Source organism: Vigna radiata, unplaced genomic scaffold, assembly GCF_000741045.1.
Source record: "Vigna radiata var. radiata cultivar VC1973A unplaced genomic scaffold, Vradiata_ver6 scaffold_335, whole genome shotgun sequence".
In the NCBI taxonomy this organism is placed as follows: Eukaryota; Viridiplantae; Streptophyta; class Magnoliopsida; order Fabales; family Fabaceae; genus Vigna; species Vigna radiata.
This window is the reverse complement of record NW_014541821.1, coordinates 250,882-262,961: the sequence shown is the minus strand read 5'-3', so window position 1 is coordinate 262,961 and position 12,080 is coordinate 250,882. Positions and strand designations below refer to the sequence as shown.

Sequence of the window (12,080 nt, the reverse complement as noted above, 5' to 3'; positions counted from 1 at the left end):
ATCTCCAAGAAACCGGTGATGTGTTTGAATGGATCTTCATGTGCCAGGCCATGAAATTGCTTGCCTTGCACCAGATGAATAAGAGTAGGCTTCACCTCCATGTTTGGTGCATTGATTTGTGGCCTAGCGATACTGTTAAACTGAAACGACCTTGAAAAGGTATTGAAATCCTCCAGAGTGCGTCTATCTTGCCCATCACCATCACCATTCAAATTTCCATCCATTTGTTCCACTTCCTGCTCAGCTGTAGGCACAATAAGTTGTTCAGTGGTCCCAAGAGCTGGAGATGCTTCTCTAGACGCCCGATTTCTCCTTCTTCTTCTGCTGTTGTTTCGTCGGGCTGTCTTTTCAACTTCAAGATCTAAAGGGAGAGGTTCAGAAGATCGTGTGCTCCTAGTACGGATTGTGCCCTGCATACACTAGAGCCAATAGTACTAGAGCACCAAGTTAGCCCACAAATGATGAGAGTAAAATTTATTTAAAATAAAAAAAGAATGTAAGAGTAAAGCTTAAATAGGTTAGAAATCACACAACGTAAAGTAATTAAACCGAAGTCCCCGGCAACGGCGCCAAAAACTTGTTAAGACTTTGGCAAGTATACCAAGTCGTGCAAGTAATAAAGCCGGTAAGACCGGAAATCGTTTCCCTAGAGACTTCGATATTACTCTACACTCGTATAATTACTAACTGACTCAAGCTAAAGAATGGTTCCGATTTTTGGTTGGTATAATGCAATGAAAGTAAATTTTATGCATAAGTAAAATTTGAACTAATTGGGGCCAAAACTAGTGAATATGAAAATGATTGATAACTATGTGGAATGAACATGTTGGAGAATGATTTCAACTAGTTCCTTGCTATGCAAATGCACTAAAACACCCTTCATTAATTACTTGTTCTTGCCAACTAGCTAATTTACTAAAACCCAATCCCTTGGTGAGTTAGCCTAGGTTCATTTGTTAAATCCCAATCCCTTGGTAATCCACCAAATTCACCCGCATTAAGAAAAGAAGTTAATGACAACTAAAGATCCTAGTTCTATCCCTAGACACTATTTCCCTTAGGTGTTTAGCCTAGTTCAAGTTTTACCCAAAGTTTCCCAACCTTAAGTAAACCCCACAATCAAGCTATGGTTGATCAAGTCATAACCAGCATTAAGAGAAAGACAAAAACACCAACAAGCAATGAATNAAGTATTTTTCATTTAAACTCAAGTGCATTTACAAGAAGTTCCTAGTTTACATCACTCTCCAATAATAAGGAACTTAGCTCTCCATTAATGGAGAGCTTGAGCTTACAATGGAATGAAAATGGTGAAGAAGAAGACCCAAGGAAGAAGATGGGTGAGTTCCCACAGCCCAAAACTTGCTCCAAAAGGTCCAAAACGATGCTCACAAGCTTCAGCCGCCAAGAGTTGTGTGCCCTCGAAAACTGTGTGCTATTTATAGTTCTAGGGTGCCAACTCAGCAAATAAGGTCGCGCCTAGCGCCCCCCTCTAGGGCGCCCAAGCGTGACAAACCAATGAAAACAGCGAGCTGAAGGCGCCTGGGCGCCCCCCAGGGGCGCTTGAGCGTGAAAAACAGGTGAAAACTGCGAGCTGAAGGCGCCTGGGCGTGGGCAATTGTCAAAACTGCGAGCTGGGGGCGCCTGGGCGCCCCCCCAGGGGCGCCTGAGCGTGACTGATGCAGAGAACAACTTCAAAACTTCAACTTCTAGGCCTTCCTTGGTTCTCCACCTTCAAGAACTTCAATGTTTTTCCAAAACAAGCAATGTTCCTACAAAATTTGAGGAAAAGAGATGAAAACTAACATGTAACCTAAGCTAAGTTTTATTCACAGAATTGGATAAAACGAAGAGGATCAAACAGGTTTAAAGCTTCAGGAGTGTTGATTTGGCATGAAAAATGCACCATAGATAATGGTAAGAATTACCGTTATCATGCACAAACTGCCATAGCTCGACAATTATTCTAATTCTAGACGAGTCAAGTCTAGAGTATAACATGTTAGGATGTGTGATTTAGTTTACTTTTCTTGATTTAACACATGTATGTTATGTACTATTAAAATTGTATGATTCTTGTATATCTAGCTCACCCTTCTACTTGTGTTTGTACTTTTGTATGTGTGCTGTTTTCTTTTGCAATAATCATCCTTTGGATATGAGCAGAGGTAGATGAGGTACCCCTAGAGCAAGCTTGGAGGGCAATGATGTGACTGTTTAGTTTAGTTAGGTTGTTTATTTTGAATGTATAGTTTTGCTTACTCCATTGTATATAAAGTTTTAAATTTTATAGCCATTTTGAATGACTGTAAGGTTAAAACTTTATCTACAAGTCTATAACTGTTCTATCATATCATGATGACTACTCTTTTATATATAATGTGTACTATATATCTTAGGATGTTACATTATGTATCTTGCAAATATATAATAAAAAACTATTTATATTGTGTTATACAAATGTCCAACATCGGGTATTTCCATCAACAAAATCATTTATAAAAAGTGGCGGGGTTTGAATAATCATATGGTGGTGCCAATAGTATTCTCTATATAATGGCCTAAATTGAAAAGTGGCATCGGTATAGAATATTACAATCTGAAGCCCAATGGGTAATACATAGTCTAAACTTTGGAAAGCGTTAAAATCTCAGCCTCGGAAAATTGTTATTCGCTTGCCTCAAGATCTTTCTTTACTAAAGGCATAATTAACTTTTTTATTCTAAATTATATATGTATTTTTTTTAATTAGTTTCACGAGTTTTAATCAATTGTCTTAATTCAAAAAATATAATAATTTTATTTAATTAGCAATAAAGTCGTGAAGAAATAAATACTGTCAATTTTAATTTATGCATGATATAATATATAACCCAAATTTTAAAACTAATTACATAAATTTTATCATATAAAAGTTACATTGCTTCGTTTAAAAAAAAACACTCGAACGAATCTTAAAAAGGTTTAAATTATTGTTTTTTTAAATTGAAGAATTCAACCTTTTATTAAAATAGATTCTTAATTAAATTAAGTAATAAATAATTAATTAACCGTCTAAGAACCAAGTCAGTAGCTTCAAATTGTAGTTGAAAAATAAGAAAGAAGCTTTTGCACAATACGCATTCCTCAAACTTTTTTTTTTCCAAGGCTTTGTTTTGAGTTCTAAAAGCTTCTAGGTGATTTTTTATCTTAATATCGAGCATTTAAAATGCTTTTAATGGTGATCATTGATATTGATTGTTTAACAGCGGATGTAAAAGTATGTTTCTTAATAAACTTATACTAATTTGTAAGTCTTTTATATAAGTTGTAAAGGAATAAATGTAAAAAAAGTTTTAACATTCAAGGACACCTCATTTAGCAAGTGTTATGGAATAGATGTTGAAAACTTCAAATAGTAAATAGTAAATATTAAAAGGTTTTCTATACATATTAAACACACTTTGGATTTTTTTTATAAAATAAAAACTGACTATAATACTCTTTAGAGAATAAAGTAAAATAATTTCTATTAAATAGAAATTTAAAATTAAATGTAATTTAAAAAAAAAAACATATGTTATTGACATCCATCACTGAGTTCCATCTTTTCATTGATACACATTGCCACATGAACTCAAAAATAAAAACCGGCATCCTAAATATTAATCATCTCAAACTAAGTAACAAAACAAAAGACATGTCTTTATTGAACAAAAGGTAAAGGTTTAATTAATAGCAAGAACAAGTCTTACACATGACCTATATGTACAATTGCAAGCAATCGCACAACTTGAAAGTTAATACAACACGACATGTTACACATTATTTTACATCTTCAATCTATAAGTATCACCCCCCACAGTTTTTTTTTCTTTTCCCTTTTCTTTGTCACTATCAAACTTTCCCACAACAACTCTAATCATAACAATCATAAAAGCTTGAGCCAATTAGGATTTCTTTCTCCCCAACTAGCTCAAAACTTGTTTCTTGACTAAATATAATTTCACTTTTGTTTTCTTTTTTTACCCTAACAACATCAACCTATGAAACATTCCATTGGAACAACCTAATATCGAATGTATAGGTTGAAAAAGAGAGATTGCACTCCAACGATATCAAATGGTATGGTTGGAGTATAAAAAAATATAAAAACAGTCTTTTTACTTGCACCCACCAGCACCAAACCCTAACTTGCCATTTCCAAGATCATACACAACCTCTAGGGTTCTCTGTTGCACGTTTCCGAAAATGGTGACATCACTGTCATCACCATTGGCAGCAAAAGCCAAACAAACTTGCTTTTTGCTGGCCACATAGAGTATGCCTTGGGGCTGCAACTCCACTGTCACAGAGCCACCAAACACAAAGTTTACCTTGGGAATGGAAATCACCGTGTACGCGCTGAGATCGTAACACGTGTCGAGTATGGAGAGCTCAGGGGCAGAGGGGTACTTGGACATGCCCTGCCGGAAGGATGAGCGGAGAGCGGCGTAGGCAGTGGGGGGGAGGCGCGTGATGACGGTGCCGGAGTCGATGATGGCACCGCCGCTCGAAAAGAGGGAGGGAGTGAGAGAGAGTTTGACACCGGAGACAGTGATGGAAACGATGTCGAGACCGTAGAAGGAGGAACCGCGGGAAATGGTGGTGAATGGGGTGTAGAGGAGCTTGCGATAGGCGCCGCCGCCAAAGGTGAGGTGGCCGGTGGAGCTAGAGGTGGAAGGGAGGCAGTAGGAGAAGATTTTGTTGTACTTTGAGGCGGTTTGTTGGACGAAAGAGATGGGGTGGCGGCCGAGGCCGATGAGACCGGCGGAGCCACCGAAGAGACCCTGGTTGTTCTGACCACAGCCGAAGAGGAAGTTGTCGATGACGTCGGTGGTGGTGACGGTGAGACGCTCACGGCCGAAGTAGCCAACGGAGAAGGATTGATCACCATATTGAATGCCATAAATGCATGCCTTTGTGGCAGAAGAACATCCAGGATCGTTTCCTACAAATCATAACAAAAATGAACAATGAAATCTTATGATGTTTGTTCCATACATAATAGACATAATTAAGGAAATTTAAGAATGTTTTTACCTGTGGCAGAAGAGAGTTGAGTGCAGAGTGTGGATGTGCATGTGATGTTGGCATATGTTCGAGACTTGGATGGATCAAAGATTGGATCTTGTTGGTCGTAGCAAGAACGAGCACAAGGTTGACACTGAGTCCAAGTGAGATCACTACCAGTGTCAAAAATGAGAGACAGGTCCCTCTTCGGTGTTCCAAGACCAACCACAACAAAGTAGTTTCCTGACCCAATAAGAATACCAGATTTAGCTGGTAGGGTTGCTGAATCAAGTTCTTTCACACTGTCATCACCACCCAACTCCTTAGCGATTCTAGAATGAATGTATTTTACCCTTTCTTTGTCCAAATTCAGAATATCACTGTCTGTAACCTTTCTCTCACCATCATTCTGTTGGGAGCATGGCCCATATTTGTGCACCACTTCCAATGATCCTTTTCTTTTCGAACCTGAATAACACGTAAACAATTAGTGCTGTTACATCATTCTTCATGTATCTTAAAGTAAACATGATTAAGATTTGATAAGAGAGAAACTACTAATCATGACTTATGGCTATGCTTGAAAAGAGAAAGCTTCATAATCATGGAGTAAGAAACTAATTATAAAAAATAATGATATTTTAACAATTTTTGGACATCAGGACACATGTCATCATTTTATTAGTCTGTTTGAAATTATTCTAAAAAAATATTTGAAATAGACCAATCATAAAACTGTCACGACGTATGCGTTATAAAAGAATTGTAAAAAAAATAATTAAAAAGACTTTTTTTTTTCTTAAGAAAATGCTTAGGTGGTAAAGTTGAAAGGAAGTAAGAGAGATTGTAAATCATATTTTTTTTATTAATAATGTAGAGATATAAAATTGGTTTGGAAGGTTTAAAAAAGAAGATAGTAAAAATTGTAGATTAACAATGTCAATAATAAAGAAAACTATGGTTATAAAAAAAAAAAAAACTATTGGATGAAAGTGTAAGTGTGTGTGAAATTGGGAATCAAATTAGAATAACTTTGAAAAAAGGTTGCATGTTGGGAGTAATGCTTGAATGTCAAGCTCTTATCTTTGGTTGGTTGGTTCAGAAGCACTATATTAGTGGGTATATTTTATTTATATCCATGCAAAGTGTTTTCTTCTATTATTAGTTAGGTACATCTGCATATAGAATTAAAATAGTAAAATACAGTTTAATTAAGATGAATTTTGCATAAATAAATAGAAAAAAAAAAGAAACTCTTCCAATTTATAGGTATCTTGTTCACACATGTTTTCTATTGCTGGAAATGATCAATGAAATATAGTTAATTTCTTTAATAATTGAAGAAGTTTGTGGGTCACAAGTGCTAAACCTATTATGAATTATACGATAGCTACATATCACCTAATTTTTTGGTTGATCATTGGTTTTTTCTTTGGACGTGGTTTGATATTATCCATGCACTTATAATTGAAGACTAATTAATTTTGAAATATATTCATGTTATATTTTGTTATTCTACTCTTAAAACCAACTAGTACAAAGCCTACGACTTTTTGTACCTTAACGTTTGACATATATGGGTGGAAACCATGATGTTTTTATTCTTTTACGAGAGAGAAAATTGGCACCATTTTTCTTTTTAATTTATAAAGGATTTGGAAGTGAATGAAAAATATTTTCTTGGAAGACTAGTAAAGAAAACTACAAAATTCAAAGTAAACGAATTCAACAATGTTCTTTAAAAGAAATTTGGATAGTTGAAAAGGAAATTGCTTCAAGTTTTTCGTAGTAACAAGGATAAGTGTTAATATTTTCGAACCCGTGACAATGAGTCTCATAGTCATATCATATATGATCCGTACCAAAATAATCAAAGTAGGAAAAAAGGGGGAAACATCACTTTCCAATGGGTAACAATGGTTAAATGTGTAGAACATGTTTAGTAAAACCAGGAGAAAATTATAATTGAAAACCTTAAAAAATTAATTAGCAGAAAATTAAGATGTAAATTGATAAATCAATTGGGTGAATTAAAAGTATATGATAAAGTTTAATATTGTACTAATTGCTAAGTATAAAGATGTAAAATGACAATTTTTATTACTTGACCATATATATAACTTGAAATTTGGAAAATATGCATTTTCAATCACTTTTGACGTTTCCAATATTTACCATTTTATAAATATTACATTATTTTAATCATTTTATTAAACGAAACGTGATCGTACATATAAATAAATTCATATTATTCTTGATGTTTTTATTTGTAAAAAATACGAGAAATTAATATTTAAGTATTAAAAATGTAATAAGCTGAGGAATCCGAAACAGTTTTCCAATACCAATTTTTTTATTATAAATTTGATTCTTTATTTTCCAAGAGCATATCCATCATCGTAGTCTTTCTTATGACGCCTATTTTCATTATTATTATTTAAATCTTGTTTTTACAGTTCAAAAATCAAAATATTATTTCCTTTTAGATACCCTTTTACAGCAAATTAAAATTCTCAAAATTTTTCAATTCATATTTAATTATTTTTATTTTTACCTTAAAGTAATTATTTTACTGTTTTTTTAATCTCCTTTTTCACCTTAAACTTATATATTGGTATACTTTTTATTTATATTTTTAAATTTCCTTTGAATAAAAAAAATTCCCTATCATATATATATGCAAGTATTCTCTAACTTATAGTTTATTATTGTATTAAAGAATATGTGAGTGAGTGAATGGTGGGTGGGTGTTGTTTTCCTTTATCTCTCTCTATCTTCTATCTTGAATAAGTGAGCATAGGGTATTGGTGGGTTCCATGTGAATATTCTGTGCCAATTATGTTATTTCAAAGAAATGACAAGCCAAGCCAAAGCCAAAGCCAAATACACTATTAATCATTACTTTTCTCTCTCTTTCCTTCAAAATTTCCATTTTCAACTCAAGAAATTGCAAGAGTATTTTTTAATAATTTTTTGACAAAATATATATATATATATATATATATATATATATATATATATAATTATTAGGATGCATCAAATTTTCAGATAGTTTTAATCATACTTTTGAATTAAGAACTTGATAATGAACTAAGTAATGGTATAAGATAAGGAAATTGTGATTATGATATTAGAGAAGATTATGCAAAAGCATTTAAGAAAATGTTAGAATGAATGTGAGGAGGAAAATTGAATTGACCTTTGATGGAAGAGCTGCAAGAGGATGATGGAAGAAGAGAGTTGAGATGAAGAAGATGAAGATTGTTGCTTTCTGTATCCTCTTTTGTTGCTTCAAAGGCAAAGCTCTTCTCCAAGGAGAAGAAGAAGAAGAAGATAAAAAGTGTAAGAAAAGAAGAGATTTGAATGGCCATGGAAAGAAGTAAGAAAAATGAGGATAGAAAGCTAACTTAGGTAGCTACCTATTCAACACACTTTCACTCTGTCGTGAAGCTTTGCCCTTTATATATACCCAATTTCTGTCAATGGGGGGTCCAATAAATTATACATTATCAATTCTTGCACGTCACTGGCTAATATATATGTAACAAATAACATAATATTATTATTATTTATTATTATTATTATTATTCAGATGTTAAATATCAATATTATTACAAGGTAGGTTGGAGATTCATAAATCTCAGTTTCTTTAAACAAGATTTCATGTTTCAGTATTATCAATGAAAAAATTATTAATTAATTTTTTAATGATTGTAAGTAAAAACTAAATAAATATTCTGTATTGGCTTGTTATGGTTTAGCATGGTGCAGACAACGTTTGACTAAAAAGACCAGACAAAAATGGAACATTTTTGTGTAATTTGGTGGCTATAATTTATATTTATAGATATGATGATGGAAATTAAGAAGATTAATGTTGAGTGGGGTTGGCTTGGTAAATTTTGTAGTGATGTGGTGCTCCTTGGGTGTCTAGTTGGGATTAATAAATCATTTTGGTGAAAAGAAAAGAACATTAATGCCAGTCACACACTTAATTATATCCATAGAGACATATACTGCTGCTTAAAGGGATTAAATACATCTGACTTATTCAAAATTAAATCAATCACTTTTTATTCAAATACTACATAAATTGTTGCATGAATATACCAATTTAATCATATTACATCATCCCCACAACTTTTATAAAATGTATATATAGCGTTATTGGATATTTTTAAAATAAAATTACAATTATTATATTCAATTTCTATAAATTATATCTTTGAACTTTTATATTAATATAATTTTATTTGGTATACTCATTGATATATATATATATATATATATATATATATATATATATATATATAAAATTTTTTCAATACATAAGTTATAATAGTCCATTCTAATATTTTATTAGAATTTTAAATTTTTCTAAAGTTTTAATTCTTTCTAAATTTTTCATAAGATATAGTTTTTAGTTTGACTTTATAATAAATCATATACGTGAGAAGATAACAACGAGTCGATTAAGATAACTTAGATTTTTTTATTAGATTAAGCTTTTAGTTTTTTAGTGTTGACTTAACGGTTTTTTTTTCTTTTTTAATTTGGATTATTTTAATTGAGAGATGATAATTATGTATGGTTAAAATTTCGTGGAGTTTAGGAATGGCAAAAAAATCCGTGCCTGCGGATATCTGCGGATAAAATCCACGAAAGATAGTTGATATCCGCAAATATTTACTATTCGAAACCCGCAGATAGCGGGTAATACCCGTTTATAAACGGGTCGGGTGCGGATATTATACTATCCGTACCTGCGGATATCCACTACCCGCAAAAAATAAAAATAAAATTTTTATTTTTATTTTATTAAGTTAAATTTAATTAAAATTAACTTTAATTTATATTTTACAAGGTTAAATTTAATTAAAATTGTACTAACTGTACTTTATGAAGTATACTGATCGAAATTAATTGTCATTTATGGAAAATTAATAGGTATTAATAGGTTTATGCTTTTCAAAATATACGGTATTGATTATTGATTATTGAGTTTGATTGCCTAAAAATATACTGCCAATGAGCTTCTCTGGTGTCTAGGTACAATCATTCTCTTCTATTCTAATAATAAAATATAGACCTCTTTTATGAAACATATCTAAACGTCAGAGTGTCTTCTGTCAATAACCATCAAAGTGGATGACATTCTCAAAGGGGAGAAAGAGAACAAAGCAAAGAAGGATGACCAACCCTCATACCAATTCAATCGAAACAAAAATTAAATTTTAATTTATATTTAATTTAATTCATATTATATTTTATATATTTTTTTGTAATTCTATTTAAATTTTATTTTAATAATTTATAAAAATATTTGCGGGTATTCGCAGGTTTTAAAGTATCCGCGAATATTTTTTAAGCGGGTAGCGGGTAAATTGTTTTTTTGTCGGGCCGGGTTGCGGGTAGGCACTATCCGTGCCCGACCCGACCCGTTGTCATCCCTAGTGGAGTTGATTAATTATGAGTATATTGAATTAGATCGGTGAAATGTATTGTTGTTGTAATTATTGGAAAATTGAAATGTTGAATTGAGTTTAACATTCAATATAATAGTTATTGTTAATATTTTTGAATAACTCAAATGAATGTTGAGGTCAGATTTTTTTACTCGATTTTTTGTGGTGTTCGTAGTTGAGTTTGAAAATATATTGATGTTTGGTATGCTATAATTCTTTTTAATACATTTTAGGTTTAGTCATTAGTGAGGTCTGTATTTAGGTTGAGAATCTTAAATATGTTTTTTATTTTTTTTTTAAATTGGGTTCTTATAATTAGTTTCTTACAGTTAAATAGGTTGAAAGACATTAGATAGAGGTTGATGTGACATGCTATGTTGACGTCACAAACAAATCAATTAAATTAATTTTTTCCAATATCTTTATTTTAAAAAAAACAAAAAATTCACCTCAGAATGACAAGGGTCTAATTGTAGCAATTTTACAAATATAATGACCTAATTGAGACGAAAAAAATTAAGAGACCTATTTAAGATTCCTAACCTAAATAAGGACCTCGTAGATGATTAAACCTGTATTTTAAAACATCAAAATCATTTGAAAGTACAAAAGAAAGATTGTAAATTCAATAGAAAATTCAAATTAGTGAATGTTATATTTAGATTATTCATACATAATAAAATTTGAAATGAAATGTTATGGTTTTGGGTTGATATTAATTAAGTGATGGTTTATTATTCAGGTGATGAGTAATTGTTTAAGTGTTATTTTATGTTCAAAAGAAACTATATGTTACTCAAGGTATTACTTAAGATTATAGTGAGAGAGATGATGAAACATTTATTTTCTCCTTTATAGATTCTAACACTCAAGAGTATAACTATTGAGGAATGAGTAATGATTAGTGGTTTTGGAACTTGGTGTAATATAAAACATATCTCTTCACTTAATAAGTGACGTTTAAGTAAAGAGGAATAACAATCACTCATATGATCAGAGGATAAGCGAGATTCTAGAGAAAAAGAGATAGACTACATAAATTCTCATTCTTTTAGATTTTTTTTGTCTTTCAAGTGAATGTCATTAAAACAAGAAAGTCTTTCCTTAATCAAGGAAATATGGTTCTTAGCAACAAGGTTGAGTTGAAGCCAAAAGAATTTTGATGGTGAAATGTTTAAAGACAAGAAGAATTCATTGCTCAATACAATGAAGGTTAAAGCTTTTTGTAATACATAATTAATGGTAGTGTAATAGACTTAGAATAGAAAAATACATAAACATATTTAAAGAAAGCATTGTTTCAAAAGCTACTAGAATAGTCGATTATCACTTCGGATAATCGATTATCTTAGTTAAAATCAGAAATGACAAAATTCTTTGGAATAATCGATTATCACATGAGATAATCGATTATCCCAGAAAAATAAATTTCGAAAAGGCTTGTAGATAATCGATTATCACTTGGGATAATCAATTCTTTTCCTACACTTTTGAGCACTTTCAAACTACTTAATCGAACTCAAGTGCTTTTACTTATAACTTTTTGTACTTTAAGTGTGAGCTTGTGAACCTTGTGTCTAA

At 31.7% G+C, this 12,080-nt stretch overlaps 1 protein-coding gene across 1 annotated transcript; it reads right to left on the bottom strand.

The window, feature by feature from the left end:
* Positions 1–3,666: 3,666 nt before the first annotated feature.
* LOC106778419 (aspartyl protease family protein At5g10770) lies at positions 3,667–8,485 on the bottom strand. The gene is made up of 3 exons (XM_014666376.2): positions 8,234–8,485; positions 5,065–5,502; positions 3,667–4,972 (listed from the first exon to the last, which is right to left on the bottom strand). The coding sequence occupies exons 1-3, from the start codon at positions 8,403–8,405 to the stop codon at positions 4,146–4,148; spliced, it is 1,437 nt and encodes a 478-aa protein (XP_014521862.1). The 5' UTR covers positions 8,406–8,485; the 3' UTR covers positions 3,667–4,145.
* Positions 8,486–12,080: the final 3,595 nt, after the last annotated feature.